The sequence below is a fragment of the Myxocyprinus asiaticus genome, chromosome 32 (genome assembly GCF_019703515.2).
Source record: "Myxocyprinus asiaticus isolate MX2 ecotype Aquarium Trade chromosome 32, UBuf_Myxa_2, whole genome shotgun sequence".
NCBI classification, from domain to species: Eukaryota; Metazoa; Chordata; class Actinopteri; order Cypriniformes; family Catostomidae; genus Myxocyprinus; species Myxocyprinus asiaticus.
The window spans coordinates 5,808,374-5,833,453 of NC_059375.1; the positions used below are offsets into that span (position 1 = coordinate 5,808,374).

Here is a 25,080-nt window from a genome sequence, read left to right on the forward strand (position 1 = left end):
TTTGACAAAAATAGCTTTGTGCACCACTAATTTTACTATTAAATAACTATCGCTAATTTTGGATAAAACCTTCTAATGTATAGAATTACTTTAATTGAAAATCTTATTCCATAAAAGAACCTTAGACCCCTCAGTTTTTATTTCACATGCATTGATAATGTAAATCAATATATGGGTGTTTCTTCAACTTTTAGGAATGTGAATTTTACAAAGAACAGTTTTGTTAAAACATTTTCCACACTCTTGCTAGTTTGTCTACTAACATTGTCCAACAATGCATGCATCACAGAAGATTTATGTCATTATTTTCTAAAAAGTCATGAAAATTTACACCACAGTATCATTTTCAGTGCATCTTAATTTCTGTGTTGTGTTTAATAGAATTCTGTGATGGAAATTATGCTGATTTTTATTTTATTTAATTTTTTTATAAAATGGCAGACTCTCTTGTCTTGCTAAGTCTAATTTCTTAGCTAAAATTTAATTTATCCTAAATACACACAGTTAAATAATATTTTCACACTTTTTGCATAATTTGTATAATCCAGGTGACCTTGTTCTCTCGTCCACACAGACACATGCGCTACTTGCTGCTGTTCCTCAGCTTGCGCTCCTGTCCAGATAAATCGCGAAGCAAGATGCAAACAAAAGTATCCCGACTCATGATAAACATCCACTATGTATGGATGCAATCTTGGTTTATTAAAATAAGTTAATTTAGGGCATTTTAGAACCAGGTACTCCTTGTACTTGAGGCGAAAACTTTATCACAAGACCAACCAGTCACTGTGTAATACACTGCTGATCTATCTAAACTCAGCAAAAAAGAAACGTCACTTTTTCAGGACACTGTATTTTAAAGATAATTTTGTAAAAATCCAAATAACTTTACAGATCTTTATTGTAAAGGGTTTAAACAATGTTTTCCATGCTTGTTCAATGAACCATAAACAATTAATGAACATGCACCTGTGGAACGGTCGTTAAGACACTAACAGCTTACAGACGGTAGGCAATTAAGGTCACAGTTATAAAAACTTAGGACACTAAAGAGACCTTTCTACTGACTCTGAAAACACCAAAAGAAAGATGCCCAGGGTCCCTGCTCATCTGCGTGAACGTGCCTTAGGCATGCTGCATGGAGGCATGAGGACTGCAGATATGGCCAGGGCAATAAATTGCAATGTCCGTACAGTGAGATGCCTAAGGCAGCGCTACAGGGAGACAGGAAGGACAGCTGATCCTCCTCGCAGTGGCAGACCACATGTAACAACACCTGCACAGGATCGGTACATCCGAATATCACACCTGCGGGACAGGTACAGGATGGCAACAACAACTGCCCGAGTTACACCAGGAACGCACAATCTCTCCATCAGTGCTCAGACTGTCCGCAATAGGCTGAGAGAGGCTGGACTGAGGGCTTGTAGGCCTGTTGTAAGGCAGGTCCTTACCAGACATCACCGGCAACAATGGGCACAAACCCACCTTCGTTGGACCAGACAGGACTGGCAAAAAGTGCTCTTCACTGACGAGTCGCGGTTTTGTCTCACCAGGGGTGATGGTCGGACTTGCGTATAACACTCATTCCTTCGACGATACACCGAGGCCTGTACTCTGGAGCGGGATCGATTTGGAGGTGGAGGGTCCGTCATGGTCTGGGGCGGTGTGTTACAGCATCATCGGACTGAGCTTGATGTCATTGCAGGCAGTCTCAATGCTGTGCTTTACAGGGAAGACATCCTCCTCCCTCATGTGGTACCCTTCATGCAGGCTCATCCTGACATGACCCTCCTGCATGACAATGCCACCAGCCATACTGTTCATTCTGTGCATGATTTCCTGCAAGACAAGTATGTCAGTGTTCTGCCATGGCCAGTGAAGAGCCCAGATCTCAATCCCATTGAGCACATCTGGGACCTGTTGGATCAGAGGGTGAGGGCTAGGGCCATTCCCCCCAGAAATGTCCGGGAACTTGCAAGTGCCTTGGTGGAAGATTGGGGTAACATCTCACAGCAAGAACTGGCAAATCTGGTGCAGTCCATAAGGAGGAGATGCACTGCAGTACTTAATGCAGCTGGTGGCCACACCAGATACTGATGGTTACTTTTGATTTTGACCCTCCCTTTGTTCAGGGACACATTGTTCCATTTCTGTTAGTCACATGTCTGTGAAACTTGTTCATTTTATGCCTTAATTTTTTAATCTTTTTATGTTCATACAAATATTTACACATGTTAAGTTTGCTGAAAATAAAAGCAGTTGAAAGTGAGAGGATGTTTCTTTTTTTGCTCAGTTTATTTTTTCACTGACTAACAAAATCCCAGCACCAACAGTGGCAGATAAAGGGATAAATTTAACTAATCAATTATGTGAAATATTTGTTGGAGTGCTTCAGTTGGTCATCAAGAATCACTATTTATAAAAACAACAAAAGATTATTTGAAAGTATCGGTTCATAACCTTATTAATATTCATGAGTTTCATGACTTGACTTAATTAATTCCCAAGATTTGCATGTTTCCTCAGATCACCAAGCCCTTCTTCTCTGCTCTTGGAGATAAGAAAGTTCAGCAGAGGATTCTTGCTGTTCTGTTTGATTTACTGGTGGGGAACAAAAACCCTGTCTGTGCCCAATCTATCAACAGTGTTTTTAAAGCGGTGAGGGAATTATTAACTTTGTTATTTTATTGAATCAGACATATAATTTTATTTCTCCTACTCTACAGGAGGGTAATCGCAATACAATTAATGTGACGTCTTTGTATGTTTGTCCTTGAATGTTTTTCTGTGTGTCTGTTTGTAGATTGCTGTGGATGCAGAGTTAGTGGCCAATGAGTTGACGCCTGCAGATAAACACAGAGTTGCAGCTACAGTTCAACAAGCACGTAGGAGTAAACTACAGCAGAGGTGAGTGGATTTGCCTATGTAACTGATATTAAATGCCTGCACTGGAACATTTGACCATTTAAACTGCATTTATTTCCACAGAAAAACACAAGAAACATGTGTGGCAGTGCCAGAGGATAGCAGTGTCTCTTGGCCGAGGGTTACGCTAATTTTAGAGCTGCTTCAACACAAGAAGAAGCTAAAGAGAGCTCAGTATCTTGTGCCTGCTCTATTTAATCTACTCTCCAGGTTTGTGAAGCAAACATCTATTCCCAGGTGTAATTTGACATGTATGAATACTTGTTTGCCAAACCTTTTGTCAGAGTGAAGCTCTCGGGTTTGACATGCCTAAAGCCTAAATGTTGGGTGGTCCAAACATCATCTGCAACCTGAAACTGAACTTTTGGTCGGATATCAGGAGTGAATGCACTTAGCTGCATAGGAAAGCTCTAGGATGCTCCCCATTTAGTGAATGACTTAACCTCCAGTGTTCTTTCTGTCTGCACTGATCTCAGAACAGTTTGAAATGCACCTTATTTTCATCCTAATTCCATTTAAAGCCTCTGAAAGCAACATTTTTCAGCTTATGGATGAAAACATTTATTGTCAATGTGAAAAGGCAGAGTAAATATAAAGGAATGCATTTACTAATGTTAATGAATAGCACCTTATTGTACAGTGTTAACAAAAAAAATACTAAACTATACTAATACTAAACTAAATTTAGATTAAAATTAAGTGAAATGACCCACAGATTTGCTACTGTGAAAAGTTATTCAAAATAATGAACAAGTTTTTGGAACGTCTGTCAGAAACCCACTCCGCAGAACTCATCCGAGTATTTCATGTTTATCAGCGCGCCAAAATGTGGAAAATGAATGAAATATTTAAAGCAGCAGATCAAACGAAACTAGGGATGCTACTCATTACAACCAAACAGGTTTCAGTGATTTTTTTCATACCATTATAAAACTAAAATTTAATAAAAAATAAAAAGTTTTTGAAATTGATAACTTGGACCAAATAATCAAGAAAAGCAGCCAATAAGTGCCCAACATAGATGGGAACTCCATCAATACTGTTTAAAAATCATCCCAGGGTGATACCTCAAGAAGTTGGTTGAGAAAATGTCAAGAGGACATGTCTGCAAATTCTAGGCAAAGGGTGACTACTTTGAAGATGCTAAAATATAACACAGTTTTGATTTATTTTGGATTTTGTTTTGTCACAATATAATTCCTATAGTTCCATTTATGTTATTTCATAGTTTTGATGACTTTACTGTTATTCTAAAATGTGGAAAAAAATTATAATAAAGAATAAGTGTTTCATAACTTTTGACCGGTAGTGTACCTCCAAAGTTGTGGCAAAATGGCTAAAGGACAACAAAGTCAAGGTATTGGAGTGGCCATCTTAAAGCCCTGACCTCAATTGGATAGAAAATTTGTGGGCAGAACTGAAAAAGTGTGTGCAAGCAAGGAGCCCAACAAACCTGACTCAGTTACACCAGTTCTGTCTGGAGGAATGGGCCAAAATTCCAGCAACTTATTGTGAGAAGCTTGTGGAAGGCTACCCAAAATGTTTAACCCAAGTTAAACAATTTAAAGGCAGTGCTACCAAATACTAACAAAGTGTATGTAAACTTCTGACCCACTGGGAATGTGCTGAAAGAAATAAAAGCTGAAATAAATCATTCTCTCTACCATTATTCTGACATTTCACATTCTTAAAATAAAGTAGTGATCCTAACTAACCTAAGACAGGCAATGTCTTCTATGATTAAATGTCAGGAATGTTGAAAAACTGAGTTTAAATGTATTTGGCTAAGGTGTATGTAAACTTCTGACTTCAACTGTGTGTGTGTGTGTGTGTGTGTGTGGACAAAAGTACTTGACATAAATACTGCGTGTGTGTGTGCGTGCGTGTGTGTGTGTGTGTGTATATATACACACACACACACACATCAGTCGACCACTTTTGCTAAGTATTTATTATAAAAGTGACAAAACTGTGTATGTTGGTTTTGTTTATGTTAAAATACTGTACTTTCATGTTTTTTTCTGTAAAATACTGATGTATTTTTTGGCATAGTCAATTGTGATTGGACTTTTACTTTTTAACATAACCATCTGCCTGTGCCAGTGCCTCTACACTGCAAAGACTCTCACATAAGATGTTGATTCTCATGTATCTCTGACATTTTATTTATACAGAACCAAAGCCTAAACCCTAAACTTACCTAAAACTTTAACACCATTCCCTTGCTGCCTTGCAAGCATTGCTTTTCCTTCAAGAAATGCGAATCTATAAATTTTTGCATTTTTTTTTCGTAAAGATAATTTGTGTCTAACATGTATGCTATAGATGTCTGGAGCCTGCCGCAGCTGAGCAGGAGAATCTAGAGTACACTAAACAACTGCTCCTCGGCTGCCTCCTCAACATCTGCCAGAAAATCTCTCCTGATGGAGGACCCGTTAGCAAAGGTTACTGAAACCAACTTGAACATTCTGGATTTGCATATTACTCTGATTTGTGTTTATTTTAGTGTTCAGTCAGGAAACTGATCTACCGCATTTGATTTTGATCTTTGTGTAGATGTGTTGGAGGAGGACAAATTTAACGTGGAGCTGGTGGTGCAATGCGTCAGAACATCAGACATGCCCCAGACTCACCATCATGCCCTTCTGCTGCTCGGGGCCCTGGCAGGCATCTTCCCTGTGAGTACTGTCACAAACATTCAGTTACAAAGTTAAGTCAGAGTTCTAATCTGAATCCAAATATTTTGGAGGCATGATACAGATGTGGTCTTTGAGAGAATGCGCATCCGAGGGAAACAGATTCTGTGATTTTTATGCAGTGTGACGCGACATTAGGCGGTGTAGGAGAGACATGATAAGTAGAGGGCAGTTGTGTTTCATTCTGTGTAACAACACCGATTTCATTCATTTTGAAAATATGACTGTTCATGCAAAAAAAACTGTCTTTTATTTAAGGATAGTGATCATATGAAGCCATTTATTATCACACAGTTGTTTGGCTCCTTTCAAAAAATCATAATGGTAACAGAAATCACCCAAATGGCCCTGATCAAAAGTTTACATACCCTTGAATGTTTGGCCTTGTTACATGATATTGTGTATTTCAGGAGAAATACAGGCTGCTCTGGGAAAAAGACGGTGTGGTTGTTTCAAGGAGCACAATACTTGTTGACCCCTCTCCAAACATAGCGCTTATGGTTGTGACCATAAAGCTCAATTTTGGTCTTGTCACTCCAAATTACAGTGTGCCAGAAGCTGTGAGGCGTGTCAGTTGGGCATATTGTAACCGGGCTTTTTTGTGGCATTGGCTTCTTTCTGGCAACTCGACCATGCAGCTCATTTTTGTTCAAGTATCGTCGTATTGTGCTCCTTGAAACAGCCACACCATCTTTTTCCAGAGCAGCCTGTATTTCTCCTGAGGTTACCTGTGGGTTTTTCTTTGTATCCCGAACAATTCGTCTGGCAGTTGTGGCTGAAATCTTTCTTTGTCTACCTGACCTTGGCTTGGTATCAAGAGATCCCCAAATTTTCCACTTCTTAATAAGTGATTGAACAGTACTGACTGGCATTTTCAAGGCTTTGAATATCTTTTTATATCCTTTTCCATCTTTATAAACCTTGTTACGCAGGTCTTTTGACAGTTCTTTTCTGCTCCCCATGGCTCAGTATTTAGCCTGCTCAATGCATCCACGTGAGAGCTAACAAACACATTGACTATTTATACACAGACAGTAATTGCAATTTAAAAAGCCACAGGTGTGGGAAATTAACCTTTAATTGCCATTTAAACCTGTGTGTCACCTTATGTGTCTGTAACAAGGCCAAACATTCAGGGGTGTGTAAACTTTTGATCAGGGCCATTTGGGTGATTTCTGTTATCATTATGATTTAAAAAGGAGCCAAACAACTATGTGATAATACATGGCTTCATATGATCACTATCCTTAAATAAAAGACAGTTTTTTTGTATGATCAGTCATATTTTCAAAATCAATGCCAAAATTTCAATTTCTGCCAGGGTATGCAAACTTTTGAGCACAACTGTAAGTAAATAGTACAAATTAGGCATGTAAACAACAAACATGTAACAATATATTGTATATATATATGCAATTTCAATACACATTTATTGATGTAATACATAGACTACATAAAAAAAAAAAAAGCTAAAATGTTACCAAAATGATGAAAAACTAATGGTAAAATAAAATTTTTAAAATTGATATGTACGTAATTTAACAAGTTAGAAGGTCCCCTGTATAATGAATAACAGCATTGGCTGAAAGAGAATTTCTTTCATACTGTTTGCAAGCAAAACAGACATTATAACTGAACTATACCCAAATTAATTGAAATTAAAAGCGAATCGTGACGTGTATCGCAATACATACCATATCGTGAGGTGGCTGGCGATACGCAGCCCTACTGTTACATGTCCGACATAATCATACAGCCATATTGAACCTATTTTGCCGATAGTTCAAAAAGACCATTTCTTCACTGTATACCATCAATATCCATTTATGATATATATTATTGCCATAAACATTATAAGATTATATAATGCTTAAAAGATTAATACGAAAACGCTGCCAATATTGACATCTGTTGCTGATATTGTTGACTTCATATCAGTGACTATAAATTTATATGTATGAAAGTCTCAAGTTCTGCTCGGTCATATATAGGCTCCTTTTTTTCACAGAAACAGTGCTGTTCTCATGCTGAAGCCAATGCTTGGCTGGGGTACCTGTGATCTCCATCTCAAAACACTAATGATTCAGTTATTCATAGTATTTTTATATTCTTGGGATGCACATTCTCATTACTGATGCAAGAATAGGGGCATTACATAGCACTCAATTTTATTATGCCCCGGTTTATAAAGTTCAATGGACACTCTAAAATGTGGCTAATGTCACTCGTTGTCGTTTGCACTAAAACAGAGAAATAATCATTTTACTTTAAGTGTTTTCTCTCCCAAAGAAACCCATTAAAAACGTTCTATTGTTTTAGTCCATTTACTTCATTTAAATGAAAAATAACAAATATAATTTATTTATTTAGATTTTGGGGTGAAATGTGACATAACAGTTTTTGAGATTTGCCTGATTATATTTTAATGAAAGTTATGAACAAACATTTTTTACCTTAATATATAGAATTATACGGATGGATCACAGAGACCAACAATAAAAATGTGAATTTGAGTTTATTACAAAATGAATGGGAAGTTTATCACCGACTAAACAAACACACTGAATATGTTACCAAAAAAAATAACCTTTTTCCTTTGTGTGCATTTTTTTACGTGATTTCTGTTCCCTCAGTTTGCGTGTATAGGCTAAAAAAAAATAAATAAATGTTAACCTAAGAATTTAATTCAAGATGTCCTTTACTATAAGTCAGCCATGTGCTGTTGTAGACATTATAAATAATACACCGATCAGCCACAACATTAAAACCACCTGCCTAATATTGTGTAGGTCCCCCTCGTGCTGTCAAAACAGCACCAACCCGCATCGCAGAATAGCATTCTGAGATGATATTCTTCTCACCACAATTGTACAGAGCAGTTACCGGAGTTACCATAGATTTTGTCAGTTCGAATCAGTCTGATCATTCTCTGTTGACCTCTCTCAACAACAAGTCGTTTCCATCAGTAGTACTGCCCCTCACTGGATGTTTTTTGTTTTTTGGCACCATTCGGAGTAAATTCTAGAGACTGTTGTGCGTGAAAATCCCAGGAGATCAGCATTTACAGAAATACTCGAACCAGCCCATCTGGCACCAACAATCATCCATGCGATTATCTAATCAGCCAATCGTGTGGCTGCAGTGCATAAAATCAGGCAGATATGGGTCAGGAGCTTCAGTTAATGTTCACATCAACCATCAGAATGGGGGGAAAAAAAATTGATCTCAGTGATTTGGAGTGTGGCATGTTTGTTGGTGCCAGATTGGCTGGTTTGAGTATTTCTGTAACTGCACAACAGTCTCTAGAATTTACTCCGAATGGTGCCAAAAACAAAAAACATACAGTGAGCAACAGTTCTGTGGACTGAAATGCCTTGTTGATGAGAGAGGACAACAGAGAATGGCCAGACTGGTTCGAACTGACAGTCTACGGTAACTCAGATAACCGCTCTGTACAATTGTGGTGAGAAGAATATCATCTCAGAATGCTATTCTGAGATGCGGGTTGGCGCTGTTTTGGCGACACAAGGGGGACCTACACAATATTAGGCAGGTGGTTTTAATGTTGTGGCTGATCAGTGTATTGCATGTGTTTCCTTCACAATTTGTGAATCAGGTGGCATCATCCTATGCTCAGCAATCGGACGTTTTAACATTGCGATTCTTTATTATATAAGGAAAATAGCTCCAAAAGTCCATTGCCTTTTATTACACAAGGCAATGGGGGTAGGGCAGTAAGATGCAATTGAATGCCACCAAATGTGGTATTGAAAGTTTTTACAAATCAGAATCTGTCCTAATCAAGTGAAGCATGAACCCAGAGTGTGTTTATTGGAAATAGCAGTTAAAATTGAAGTGCACTTATTTTTCACCTTCCCCGCAGACTTGATAGACAGACAAAAACTTTGCTGTGTAAAATTTTACAAATCAGACTTGTCAAGATTAGAGTGGTTTCTTCTATATGTGTTCAACTTTTGGAGCTATTTGCATTATATAAAAAAGAATCATTATGAAATTAAAATGTCCAATTGTGCAGTGGAAGATGATGTCACCTGAATTCACAAATCGTGATGAATAGCATGCCATATTATTTGCATGTCTATGACAGCTCACGGTGGATTTTTAGTCAAATAAAGTCTGAAATTCACACCACACTCTGCGGCCTAAAATGCCTGTGCTTTGTGTGTAACAAGTTAACAGACAAAAATGGTGGTTTATTTAACAAAAATGGTTGGGTCAAATAATATTATATAGGCAGTAATACTGAACATTTAGACAAAGTATGTTAAATGTACAATATTCCTTTATTAATGTACGCCAAAGTATATGCATCAGATTAACTTGTAGAAATGTTCTCCTCATGGAGGAAGGAAAGATTCACACCTTAAGTATACCCTCCCCCAATTCAGTGTGAGACAAAAGAATCATTAATGAAGAACTTTAAAGCTAATGTCGCAAACCACACCAGAAGAAAAGAGACTCTTAGTTTCTTTTTAGGAAAATAAGGGGCACACTCCATTTCTTTGTACCACATATGCTATTTGAGATTTAAGTAATCCATTTGTGGCAGAGGACAACCAATATAAAAAAGTAACACTTTATGCCTACAGCAATATGTGTAAAAAAATATTTAATTATTGAATATGTGATAAAAATGCATCTAAAATGCACTTAATTTCATTTTGTTTTACAACTTCATTGCATCTTTTGGAATATTACATTAATTGGTAACATTTTACAATAAGTTTGCATTTGTCTGCTGAGAGATTTCAGGTGATGGATTGCCTGACGGCGCATGAACAAATGCGCGTTTTCAAAGGCAGCATCTGTACTTCAAGAGAATCTGCCTTTAGTAAAATGACAGTTCATACAGATCACTGTGATCGTTAGATCAATAGAGGTAACACCGCCTTCTCGATATGGACAAACTGTGTTAACAATTTATCTTCTGATTTCAGGAGAAGGTTCTTCACAACATCATGCCCATCTTCACTTTCATGGGTGCCAACATTATGCGACTGGATGATACATACAGTTTCCAGGTCATCAACAAGACTGTACAGGCAGTCATCCCTGCTCTTATAAAGGTTTGTTTAAAAGTCTGTTTAATATACACATTTCTTTAATGTGAATGTCTGATTTCAACACTACTTGGCCGGATGGGATCGTTTATTTATTATATTAAGGAAAAAAGGTGGTTCTCTCAAAGGAATATTCCAGTTTAGCTCTACTGAAAGCATCTACTGTATAGTGTTGTTCCAACACCAGTATTTTGGCTTCGGTACAATGCCAGCCCTGGTAGCTCGGTATCGATACCAAATCAATCTTCGGCAACAAATAAATAGCCTGAGATTTCTTATGAAATCAAACAGAAAAAAGACTTGATTAAAAGAACTGCATAAAGTCTTGCATTGGCAAATCCTGCATTTTCCATTTTAATTTTTCTGGATTCCATGTTTTAAATGTTATCATTAAACTAGTTTGTCAAATAAAATAAAAAAATTCAACCAAAAAATAGCCTTTTTTTTTTTTTTTTTTTTTTGGTCAAATAAAATGCTGCACAACAGAGCTTCACAGTATAAATGAAAACATTAATAAAAAAAAATCTGATATCCTGTGGCACAAGACTGCTACGGCTGAATCACAGAGTGCTAATTTTCAGTACACTTGTTTTAGTGATATTGCCTACATGCAGGGTTGGGGAGTAACGAAATACATGTAACGGGAATACGTATTTAAAATACAAAATATAAGTAACTGTATTCCACTACAGTTACAATTTAAATCATTGGTATTTAGAATACAGTTACATTCAAAAAGTATTTTGATTACTGAAGAGATTACTTTGCATTTTATTGTCATTTGTTTCATTTAATATTTAGTCCTTTCAGATGGAAAACATTTATACATATAAATGATGCGATCCAAAGTGCATTTGAACAGCGGTGAAACACTTTCTTATGATGTGTTACATTCATACGAGCAGACAGAGAAGTAAGTTTGGAGCACAAGAAATAGAAATAAACCTTGTGTAAATTGTCAGCTTTACACTAAGCTAAAATGCTATTTCTATCCATTTTACATGCACATTATCAGGCACGCTAAATTTTTTTTTATAAAGAATTCATGTTTGATCATAATTTATTTTTTCTAGCAAGACCTTTGATATTAGGGCAAAAATCATATTCTTGATGATAATTTTTGTATTGTTTTCCTGTAAAAATATCAAAAATTCCTTAAAACAAGATCAGTTTGTCTTGTCAATATTTATTCAAGTTTGCTGTTATAACAAATGTATGGAGTGTGAACGTTGTACAGAATGTAGGCTAGTACCTGCCAATTTGAAAAGTATTTAGCATATAATGTGTGGCTACAGATGGAAATAAATTTAGGCTATTGTGAAAAACAGTTTACATAAAACATTTTTATAATAATATTAACCCTTCTGTTATGTTTAAAAATAATGACAACTGTGATGTCCGGGGCAAAAATGACCCATAATAGAGTACAATAGATTTACAGTAGATTTACAGCTCTCATCTATTAATTATGAACATGAAAATTGGCATAGGCTTGCCTACATGTTTTCATACTGAATACAGGCTTATATAGTAGAATTTTAACTGGAAAGAAAGCCACCTATTTGTGAGTTGTGAAACTGCATGTGTACAAAAGATATACAGTACATGCTTGGCCTTACTGGAAGTATTTACTGTACTTAAAATAATCTGATACTTGGATTATTTAAAAATGTTATTAGTTTAAAATAAAACAAAATCATGGTATATATTCTGCAACATTACAACCCAGCTAGAAATAAGAAATAACTGTGTGTGTGTGGCTTGTGTGCACTAAACAGTTTTGGCAGTATGAGTAGCTGTGTGTTTCACATAGGAGTGGTGGTGGCGTAGTGGACTAAAGCACTGAACTGATAAGCATAAAGTTGTTGGTTCAATCCCCACAGCCACCACCACTGTGTCCTTGAGCAAGGCAGGACCAGGGGGATTGCTCCAGGGGGATTGTCCCTGTAATAAGGGCACTGTAAGTTGCTTTGGATAAAAGCGTCTGCCAAATGCATAAATGTAAATGTAAATATCTGATGCATGATTTTCTAAAGCCTCTACATCATCAGCATGATGAATACTTTGCTGAAAAAGAAGTTTTATGCAGTTTATTAAAGCCTAGATATACTTCCTACGAAATCGAAGAACAAATTGGTCATTTAGAACAAAATCTGGCCATGAAGGTGTTTTTGCATTCGTTTTGGTGTTTCGTAACCACTCGCCTGGGCAAATGTTTGTGAAAAATTCTTCCTGGCTTCTAAACACCTTACTGCCATTGGTCCACGTCATCCGTAGGTGTAAACTGGTGCTCCACCTGCCTCGAGGCCAACAGCTGATTTTGTTTGTTGTTTAGTCAGTCAAAATCAGTCAGTGTGAACACACTGGGGTGTAGAGTTATAAGCAAGCTGGTGCCAATTTACCTACATTTGTACGATTGTTCGCTTTGAGACATTTTCCAAGACAATGCCATGTGATTTGTTTTATTAGTCTACAAAAGGAATCAAATCTACTCAAATACTCTCAAGTGCCCATTCACTCTTTTGTTTTATATGCTGCTTCACTCATGTGCCATCTGCAGCGAAAGCCATTCACACATCTGCCCAAAGTAAGATATGCCTCTATCATCATTCTTTTGTCTTTATTTTGCATATTAATGCATTTATGCGCTCATCTTTGCAATAGTCTCAGTGTCATAAATTACAATAACAGTGTGTAATCGGCACATATTATGGCCGCATATGGCATGTTAGCGCATTAGTGTCATGAATTAATAATGTAAACAAGACAAAATGCACATTTTCTAATGCATATATATATATTACTTTAAATCATCACTGAGCATCCTCATATTTAAATGTACTTCTAAACACCATCCACAGCGGTGTGGCCAGCGTCTGAATGTTCGGAAACAGTATACCGTTTCTCGGATGTTTAGAACTTCTATTTACCCCTGAAAGAATAACAAATAAGAATTTCTATGGAATTATATCAGGACTTTTAGCTGTCTACTTCCTCCTGATGAAAGTTTCTGTGCTCTTCGGGAAGTAGAAGACCATGTAATATCGTTTCTTAAATGGCCGCCGCCTTATTGTGATCCACATCTTTTTGCAGGGAAATCTTTGCTGATTTTGAAAAAGTAAAAGTAACAACATTTATACTATTACTGATATTTCAAAATGAGTATTTGTGAATAGACTCTATGCATGGCACCTAGCCTACATATTTCCGGTACAATCTCAGGGTGATAACGTGCTTCCAGTATCATATTCAGCATAGTGAAAGTGTCAAGGTAGTCGCAGCAAACTACTCTTCTTTCTGAAATAAAAAGATTGATCACAACAAATGTGATATTATTTGGTAAAAGTATAAAAATTATCTCTGTAATGAGCTCCGGTAAGTGTGAATACATACAATCTGAAGCTTAAAGAATGACCGAGCACTGCTGTTCTGTTGTGTGAGGCTTCTGTGTGCAACGTGTTTCAATTACATTTACATTAACTTTATAGCAATTTACAAGTGAGGAATACAACAACACAAACGATTCATAAAAAAGAGAGCACAAACAAACACCATAAAATGAAGTTAGGGACACAGTCTGTTGCTCAGCTGATGCTTTAGCATCATCCACAGGGCGACAGATCATCACTGAGAACACTACAAATCTCTAAACAGTACAGATTTTATTGTAAATTATTATAATGTCCCCTTAGTCAAAGCATGAGCATACACTTGAGAAAAGCACCATATTCTTCTGAAGAAAAAAACGTACAGATGAGGACTGATTAATTAGTTTCTATTCGTACAAACTGTTATTACACCACAATATTCATTGTCAAATTATTGCGTCATTGTTAACTGTCCCTTTTTGCTTTTCTGGAAATAAAAGAAGAAAGGAGAGAATAAAAAGTTCACTTCTCATAAGCAGTCCTCCATCATTGGGGCTCACTTTCTACAGTTCAGCAGACCCCTCTGCACTAATATGAAAAATCTCATTCACCCAATATCAATTCATATAGGTTCATTTCTTACCATGTCCATTTTGCTTATATATAAAAGAAATGATCTTTCGGCTAATGCTCTTAATTATAAACGGGTCAACATAATGATGTGTTTGGTTGTGACAAAAGTACTTAATTGATGTGTTGCGTATTGATGTGTGCCTGACGAATATCCTTCTGATTGAAACGTTGCTGTTGTTTTTAAATTAATAAAAGGGAATTATTAAACAGTGCTGATGCTTTTTGCCTTGATCCAGCACCTGTTGTAGAAGTGTTGGATGTGCGTGCATTCCCCCCTCCCCCTTAATTATAAAGGAACCTTCTAGGCAACACTTCTAGGTACAATTCGAAAATATAATTATTATTGTTGTCAAAGTCATTTTTTTTCTCTCCCCAATTTGGAATGCCCAATTCCCAGTGCGCTCTAAGTCCTCGTGGTGGCGTAGTGACTCGCCTCGATCCGGGTGGCGGAGAATGAATATCAGTTGCCAGTCCGTGCATCTTATCACGTGGCTTGAGCGCATTACCTCAGAGACATAACGCGTGTGGAGGCTTCACGCTATTCTCTGTGGCATCCATGCACAACTCGCCACGCGCCAATTTGGTTGCTTAGGAGACCTGGCTGGAGTCACTCAGCATGCGAGAAATTCATCTTTTAAAAATACCTCTAAATGACATTCACTGAATTAAAGGAAAAAAGTCATTTTTATCAAGTTTATTGAAAAGTGTTTTTTTTTAAAGTGTTTTGTCTTGTTTTCCATTTAAAATGGTCTAAAAGTCCTTAAAACAAGATACATTTACTTTTAGAAGCAATCTATAAGATTTATATATTTTCTTGATCATACTTCTGCCAGTCCAGTAAAGTCAAAATATACTTGTATTCATATTATTATATTATATTATATAGGTAAATGTTTCTTGTTTTAAGTATTTTTTTTTATATTTTAAAATATAAAAATATTTAATATTATATTAAACATTCTTTGATACATTTTTCTTCTGCAGTATAGCTCCTAAAGTAAATATGTTGTTTTAAAGGAGTTTTAGATATTTATATTGGAAAACAAGCCAAAACAACAACAAATCAAAATTGTATTTTGTTGCACTGTATAATGGGCGAAGACTACCCCCTCTCACCTTTTTGTTCACTTGATTTTGATCCATCATTAACTAAAAACAAACTCTCACTTCTTAAAAGCTGCATATCGCCAATTTTCTTCAAGATAAGATACACACTGCAACACATACACCGATCAGCCACAACATTAAAACCACCTGCCTAATATTGTGTAGGTCCCCCTTGTGCCACCAAAACCGCGCCAACCCGCATCTATCCAGCTATCCTTCTCACCACAATTGTACAGAGCAGTTATCTGAGTTACCGTAGACTTTCAGTTCGAACCAGTCTAGCCATTCTCTGTTGATGTCTCTCATCAACAAGGCTTTTCCATCCACAGAACTGCGGTGAGAAGAATAGCAGCTCAGAATACTATCCTTAGATGCGGGTTGGTGCTGTTTTGGTGGCACGAGGGGGACCTACACAATATTAGGCAGGTGGTTTTAATGTTGTGGCTGATCGGTGTATGTTATGATTCACTACATTGCGCGCTATCACGTAATAATCTAGATGCAGCAAGCACATACGAGGGACTTCAGATCCGGCTCTGCTTTGCTTTACAACGAGAGCTCTTCTGTATTTTTCTTATTTTGTAATTTTGTATAATTTCCTCATACTTTGCGATCTACATCACCTTAAGCTGTTTGGGAGGTTTGGAGATCATCTGGAATGTGAGCTGTCTTCCTCCCCTCAATCAGGCGCGAGCAGAAGTGCTCCTTTCGCGTGCCATCATTAGAGTTTAATGTGATCTCATGTTAAATTAAATGAGATCAAACGAATATTCTACAATTACATTTTTGTTGACGATTTTTTGTCAACGTTGTCGAAACGTCGACTAATCGTTCCAGCCCTATCTGGAAATCTGATGTAACTGGTCCATGGGTTGTCAAAGTAGACTATTCTGTTTTGCACCTGTAATATTTGTGTCCTGTACCGTTTACTTCTGTGTGGGCATAAATAAATGATTAAAGGTTTGGGTGCGGACAGTTATCCCATCATCGTGCGCTACCCGAATGGCATTTGCCGTTGCTTGCTGTCTCCGTTTTATATTTGCATCTCCCACTCTGAGTGCATTTAGATGCGCTCTACAATATGGAATAACCTTTCTGTGGACCCCCACTCTACTCCGGGAACAATTCAAGCCCGGGAACGGGCCAAAAAGTCCTGTTGTACCCCCTTATCGGCAGCCCTGCTTGTGATACTGGTGACTCATGAAAACACATTGAAAACCAGCATTATTTAGTTATTTATTTATATTTGTATATATTTATTTATATAAACGATAGAAGATCCCCATACCCCCACTAGTTTGGTTGTCTCTGGGCCCCCAATGTCCTTATCCTTGCCCAGTTATTAAGAGACTTATTTGACTGTTTAGGATTTATTATTTTTCTCTTATTTTACAAAGTACTATTGATTCCAACTTGGAAATTTATAATAACTATTCAAAAAAAAAAAAAAAAAAAAATGCATTTCTTATACATTTGGCCTCATTCATAAAACACAAGTAGAATATTTTTTTAAAGCCGTTCTGATGTATATTTTCGGATTCATGAAATTTTTCGGATTTTCAAAATGTTAGTTGGTATGAACAAAATTTACACCTGCTCCTGACACCATGTAAATCATGTGTAAGACATCTGAAGGCTTTGTGTTCTTACATACAATCTGCCGTGACTAAATTTCAACAGAAGTGAAATTAAATAAGTATTGAAATCAATTAACTAAGAATTTAATGAGTAAAATTAATTTTAAAAATAATATAAATTTAAAAAGCGGTCTGACGTTTACTTTTTAAACTATATACTTAATTAAAAACGTTTCTTTGATGCTTGTATTTACTGTATTTCTTAAGTTTATTCCCATCACTGCTTCTCAAATTGTATATAGTTTTTCCAGCAGAATTGCTTGGCATGGGGCGAAACGATTGTGGAAAGACGTAGTTTTTGTTTGATTTTCTCTAAAAATGAATGCCCTCTATTGTGACTGGTTGGACAGTTTATACAGTTTATTTGATATGAACTCTATAATTTAGGTTTCATAATTCAGTATAGGCATTGATAAATCACATTCATTGATAACGTATGGTCAATGCCAGTGCTGTTAACCTATGAGTAAACACGAAGTGGGCTGGTATGTACACAATACAATGAAAAAGCAAATAGAAAAAGCCAGCACACTGACATCTTCCTTCTGGCATGAACTTAATTTTTTTACACTTAAGCTTCTTGTCAAACCATTTGTATTGAACTCTTGGTCTGTTTGTTTCACAAAAGAACCTCCGGCAGCCACAACATGCGATGACAGTAAGTTCCTTAGTTTCTCTGTGACTGGTCCGACTGATGACAGAGACATTCCAAGTTGAGAGTATATAACGTTGCTGAGACAATATTGTTACAGCTAAGAAGTTTTAAAATGAAGAAGGAATTATGCAGTGAAGTACGGCCTACATTGTTGTAAGCACAACATTAAGACTCAGAGGTCAACAGAAGTACAAATTTAAAACCATTTTTTGCTGGACTCGAATTCATAACTCTTTGCTTTAACCACTGGACCATTTGGTTTACACATCTAAACAATGCCAAAGAGACATTCCAAGCTGAGAGTACAAACATTGACAATGTTGTTATAGCCAAGTGGATTTGAATTCTGGCAGGAATTATGCAATGTATTCCAGCCTACAAGATGTGTCATTTACGAGATGTGACCTTTTTAAGATTAAATCAATTACAATTTTACAATTAATCAAATTAAAATCTTGATATGGCCAAGCGTAATCATTAGACAGCAGATGGATATTATTTAATTAAATAATATGCAGTCTACACACAATGCACGCTTCAGAATGAACGAGAGGTGCAGATGCTGCTCTGTTCTGTCATACTAGACACACACACACACACACACACACAGAGAGAGAGATCGCACGTGAGGCACATGATGTGGTGTTTAATGTTTGAGCGGCTGTTAAAACTAACACAAACTCTTCAGTTGCTGCTCTGAGAACTCAGCTCATTAATATTTCGGCTGTTCATTTAGATTGCAGACCTTATTAAAATATTACCAGGAAGAACTCAGAGGTCCATCAAAATGAATGTTCCACCAAAATAAAAGCTCTGTTTAACTGGATGCTTGAAATTGAAGACATTACGACAGAAAAATATTACTATTGTATAAATTTATTTTATATTCAGCGTTATAGCAATAATATCACTAATAACAATTTAATAATGAATGGTTTTATTATTATTACCATTCATATTTATAATAATTATTATTAGTATCATTATTACAATTATTATTGCATGTAAGCAATATCAGAAAAAATACAAGTGCACTAAACATTAGAAACCTGTGATTAAGCTGTAGCAGCCTTGTGCCCCAGATAATCAGATTTTTTTCCATTTAATGTTTTCATTTATACTGTGAAGCTCTGTTGTGCGGCATTTTATTTGACCAAAACATTTATGTTTTTTGTTAAATTAATTATATCATTTTTATTTGATTAATTAAACACTGTTCTAATGATAACATTTAATTAAAACATAAAACGTGGAATCCAGAAATATTAAAATGGAAAATGCAGAATTTGCAACTGCAAGACTTTATGCAGTTCTTTTAATCAAGTCCTTTTCTGTGTGATTTCATCAGTAATCTGAGGCTATTCATTTGTTGCCGAAGTATCGATTTAGTGTCGATACCGAGGTACCAGGGCTGGTATCACACTGTAGCCAAAATTTGGGTATCGAAGCAATCCTACATCACAATGGCATAACTTTTAAACAAAGGCAAAACTGTCATTTCTGTGCATTCATTTAAAATAATCATTGGGAGGAGAGTGATCAGACAAAAAATAATTGTCTCTACGACAAATGGTTTAAAATATACATGCAAAAGAAAAGTGTATTTTTGAACTGGTGGTGTCAGTACAGAGTTTGTCGTAGAGGTCCCAAATTTGCCATGGGTACTATTCATGCCCTATCAGTGTGCCAAATGTAATAATTTTCATAAGACGGTTCAATGGGCTGCCATAGACACCAATGGATACAATAGGTGCCACAGCACCTTTGGTGCTTGGCTCCTAAAAATGTGTTGAGAGAACTAGCTTGTTTTCTACTGAAGACTTTCACTGGAATAACTGTTAATTTAATTAAAACAATGTGTAGTGCTAGGTTTGTGTTTCTCTTCACATAAGAGTACTCCAAATCAGTTCCACACAGTGAGGTATAGATATTCTAAACTGAGTAAAGAAAAATATATCTGCAAGCAGCGATGATGGGCCCAAGCAACATGGGGCCATTTTGGACACATGCATTTGGTCGAGTGGCAAATGTAATAAATGTGTAATTATTGCAAGTGTGAACCCTTGAACAGTCCAAAAAATAATATTGTTATTTGACTTTGGCTATGAAAATATCATGTAGGATATCAAGAATCCCCTTACGTTATTCAATTTGACGTCTGAGTAAATTTGATGTGACGAGTGAAAATAAGAGGGGTTGTTTTTTGTTCAAAGTCTGTTCGAAGTGTCACATCTATTGTTGCTAGCTGCAGGCCCCATGACCGTGACCCACCATATCCACATTTGTCATATGCGTGATTAAACGTTTGGTGCGAGTGTGTCAAATACACCCGAATACACTACAACATGATGTAATTTGACCTGTTGCCATGACAACACTATTTAAGATATCAAGAATCTCTTCACAATTTTACATCAGCAGTGTCTTGACATTATTCTAAAAACTTTTGAAGGGTTTCAGATAAAAATAACAGGAATATTTCTATTCTAAACAATTTTGAAGCAATTTGGGTAAATATAAGAGGACTATTTTAAAGTCTGTTGTAAGTGCCACACTTCTTGCTGCCAGTTGGAGGCTCTGTGACCGTGACCTAAAATAGTCACATCCATTTGATTAGCCCCCAATACTAAATATACAGCTGAATTTTCATCAAAATCACACATTGCACACAGAAGAAACGAGACACTTCCTGTTTCCCATTTTTCGCCATTAATGCCTCGCCATGGCGACACCATTCAAAATATAAAAAAAAATCAGTTCAGATTTAAGCATCTACAATGACTTAGCATGATGTTGGACAAATGTGGTGCCAGTCACATGAATCCCCTAGGAGGAGTGTTTAAAAGTTCAGAGCTTACTATTTCCAGAAAATCCAAAATGGCCGACTTCCTGTTGGGCAGAGCTAATGACTACAATTATGAAAGTTGTCCGGCTTAGTGAGAACTACATATGTACAAAGTTTGGTGACTGTAGGTGAAAATAGGGGTGCTACAGAGGCTGTCTTTCATGCCCATTTTAAAGGGGGCACTTCAGAGCCCCCCTGCACGCGTCCCCCGCCCCCCCTGCAACTTTTGCCCAGCCCTAATGGCCGACTACTCTGATGTGTGTGCAAAATTCCATTCAATTTTAAAAATGCCAAGCGCCTCGGGCCTGGGTAGCTCAGCGAGTGAAGACGCTGACTACCACCCCTGGAGTCCCGAGTTCGAATCCAGGGCATGCTGAGTGACTCCAGCCAGGTCTCCTAAGCAACCAAATTGGCCCGGTTGCTAGCGAGATTAGAGTCACATGGGGTAACCTCCTCGTGGTCACTATAATGTGGTTTGCTCTCGGTGGGGCGCGTGGCGAGTTGTGCGTGGATGCCGCGGAGAATAGCGTGAAGTCTCCACATGTGCTATGTCTCCACGATAACGTGCTCAACAAGCCATGTGATAAGATGCACGGATTGATGTCTCGGACACGGAGGCAACTGAGATTCGTCCTCTGCCACCCGGATTGAGGCAAGTCACTATGCCACCACGAGGACTTAGAGCGCACTGGGAATTGGGCATTCCAAATTGGGGAGAAAAAGGAGAGGGAAAAAAAAGAAAAAAGAATGCAAAGTGTCTCAAAAACACCCAAATACAGGAAGAAAGGAATAAATAATGTGTTGCCATGGCAACAGTATTTAAGATATCAATTCCTTTACAATTTTACATCAGCAGTGTTTTGACATTCTAAAGAATTTTGAAGCAATTCATGTAAACACGAGGGCTATTTCAAAGTCTTTTAAAAGTGCCATATTTCATGCTGCAAGTTGGTGGCACTATGACCGTGACCCATAATAATTGCATCAATGTGATTAGCCCTCATTACCAAACATACAGCTGAATTTTTATCAAAATCACACAATGCACACAGAAGATATAAGGAACTTCCTGTTTCACATTTTTCGCCATAAATATATTGCTTCGTCATGGCGATACGTTCAAAATATCAAAAATCTGTTCGGAATTTTGCATCTACAATGTCTTGGCATGATGTTGCACAAATTTGGTGTCAATCACATGAATCCCCTTGGAGTATTTAAAAGTTCAAGCCGACGATTTTCAGAATCCAAAATGGCCGACTTCTTGTTGGGCGGATCTAATTACTGTGAATATGAAAGTTGTTCGGCTTTATGAGAACTATATATGTACAAATTTTGGTGACTGTAGGTGAAACTGGGGGTGCTACAGAGCCCCCCTTACATTGCCATTTTCAAGGGGGCTCTACAAAGACCCCCCCCCCCCTTTTCAATCCAGAACATTCCTTAAAGAAAAAAGAAAGCTATTATTCCATATCATTCTCAATTCTCTCTCCTCAGGCGCATAAGGGTGGCAGTGTCCAGTCAGAGGGTTATATGGAGACTGTGGTGACTCGTATCGTACATGTGTTTGTTGATGCCCTGCCTCATGTCCCCGAGCACAGGCGCTTGCCCATTCTCAGTCAGCTGCTTGACACGCTGGACCCTTCCCGCTTCCTCTGGGTCCTGATGCTTCTCCTGTTCAAACAGCATGTCACACAAACTTCTGTCAATGCAACTGGAGCTGAGAAGGTACCAAAAGTTTAATGCATGTTTTCATATGCTATGCTGTTGTATTTATATTTTAGTTCAAGTTAGACACTGTAAACCTATTTCTGTTTAGGGTTTATAGAGACATTTTTGTAATATGTTGTGTTCAGGAGTCAGTTGTGGAGAGGGATCAGGATTTCTGGATCTCAGTTTGTTGTGAGTTTGAGGTGAAGGAACAGCTCACTTCTCTCATCAAGATCATACAGTATCTCATGACTCTACCACAGGATAGTGAAGAAGGTAAGATGGCTTGTTCAGATGTCTAGAATGCAAGTAGCTGTAATTAGAGGTCGACCTATAGTGGGTTTTGCCGATATGATAACTAAAGTGGGAAAACAGGCTGATAGCTTTTAAAAATTAATAATATGAATGACAACGTTTCACTGAAATTTAAGTAAATATTAATGAAAATACTACAGGTCAAATGTGTTTGTTGTTCAGTAGTAACATATAACAATGCCTTACAAAGCCAAATAATGACTGTATGAGAAAAATTTGGGAAACTTTATAGTCAAAAAACTATAAAAACTGTTCCTGTGCGCGTGCATGTATATGCTCGTGCTTGGTCTTCTGACGCAAGCGAACTGCTGAGCAAAAGCAAAAACTCAGGCAGCATTGTCACATTAAAGGTTGACATTAACATGAATTTATGAATTGCTACATATAATTAACTTATAAATCTGCTTCACAACTCATGTTTATTACATGACTGGAACAAATTGGTCGCCCCAGAGTCCTGCACAGGTCCTGTTTTGTAAACACGCACCCGCCCCACAAACGCAGTACATAAAAGAACCCGTTATCCAACAGCAGTACTAATTTAATTTCGATCTGAACCACACCTGCATTAAAATAAATCTACTACATCAGATAGACAATTGTTTATTTGCTCACGTCACACAAGCAATCAAACTAACATTAGGCACTCAGAGTTGGAGCATTTAAAGGGGACCTATTATGCAAAATTCACTTTTACATGATGTTTGAACATAAATGTGAGTCGGCAGTGTGTGTACACAACCACCCTACAATGTTAAAAGTCCACCCACTCCTCTTTCTTATATTTCTATTAATCAGAAACAGTGTCTCAAAATGACTGGTTTTGGTATCCGCTCTAAAGTGACATCACTTTAGAGCAGGCCTTGCCCACGACTGGTGACGGACTCCACCCTTTTATCATAGATCCTCCCCTGAGTGATCGATACACAGTCCGCCGTTTTTGTCTGCGCTGGAGCAGCTACATTGAGAAGAATAATGTCTCAGCTTCATAAGCGTCAAACATGTTCTGTTGTAGGCTGTAAAAGTGAACATAGTGAGTCTTTATGTACTCAAGGCATCAGATCCACTGAAGACGCAGTGGACCAGTTTTGTTTTTGAAGAAAATGTTCCCCAAAACATACCAAAATTTGTGTATGTTTGAGCAAATCATTTTACACCAGACTGCTTTGTGAATGAGGGTCAATATAAAGCAGGATTTTCTAAATATTTCATTCTCAAGCATGGATCAGTACCAACTGTTCATGTTCCAGCTTTATATCCTGAAGATGTAAGTATCACATTTTATATTTTGTGAATGTTTGCAAATCGCATGATGCAAGACAACCCCCTAAAATGTCATGTCTCGTTATAGCGCATAGCTAACGTCATTACAGTATATTTTTGTGTTGCTCATCCATCGTTGCTAAATGGCTGAAAATCACTCCGATATTTACGGTGTCAGTCATATTGGTTCTGATTTGTTGTTGCTATAGTATCCAAAGCACGAGCTGTAAAGGCACAGCCCTGTTCCGGAAAGGGGGCGGGGAGCAGCAGCTCATTTGCATTTAAAGAGACACATGAGAACAGCGTGTTTTTGATTCCACCCAAAAAGAGGCATTTACAACATGGTATAATAAATTATCCGTGGGGTATTTTGAGCTGACACTTCAGACACGTTCTGGGGACACCTGAGACTTATATTACATCTTGTAAAAAGGGGCATAATAGGTCTCCTTTAAGAAAAAAAGACAGCCTTACATTGTGGTGAGCACAAAGAACGAGCAGATTCATCCACAACTGTCCCGAGGGAGTGTTATTCCACAAAATAAACTCCAGCCATTAGGCGGAACCAGCACAAAAAGAAACAAGACAGGCGCCCAGCTTCCTCGGATGGTCAAGTGTATGTTCAGCGAGACCCTCTCACTTGGGAGCAATGTGAGAAACGCACCATGACTTCCTCAGACCATTGATTTTTATGATAGACATCGCTTGTTGTGGGCATGTACATTTTTTTTGGCGGCCATCCTTAGTATCTATTCTCAAATTGGCTGGAAACATCAGTGCAAAAGCGATCTTCCGTTGATGTAAGAGTTTCTTGCATGCCTTGAATCGATCACGTTCCTCAT

The 25,080-nt window shown here is 37.4% G+C and overlaps 1 protein-coding gene across 3 annotated transcripts in view; it reads left to right on the plus strand.

Annotated features, from left to right (window-relative positions):
* The window catches only part of heatr1 (HEAT repeat containing 1), a 216,473-nt gene that overhangs the window by 67,071 nt on the left and 124,322 nt on the right, over positions 1-25,080 (plus strand). For all 3 annotated transcript variants that reach the window (XR_007894235.1, XR_007894236.1, XM_051666734.1), the window contains exons 24-31: positions 2,530-2,661; positions 2,807-2,910; positions 2,992-3,138; positions 5,254-5,372; positions 5,485-5,606; positions 10,583-10,711; positions 22,448-22,678; positions 22,807-22,936. Coding sequence is in view for 1 of the 3 variants with exons in the window: in XM_051666734.1 (XP_051522694.1) it covers positions 2,530-2,661; positions 2,807-2,910; positions 2,992-3,138; positions 5,254-5,372; positions 5,485-5,606; positions 10,583-10,711; positions 22,448-22,678; positions 22,807-22,936 (1,114 nt within the window). In the remaining 2 variants the exon portion in view is untranslated. The remainder of the gene's footprint in view (positions 1-2,529; positions 2,662-2,806; positions 2,911-2,991; positions 3,139-5,253; positions 5,373-5,484; positions 5,607-10,582; positions 10,712-22,447; positions 22,679-22,806; positions 22,937-25,080) is intronic.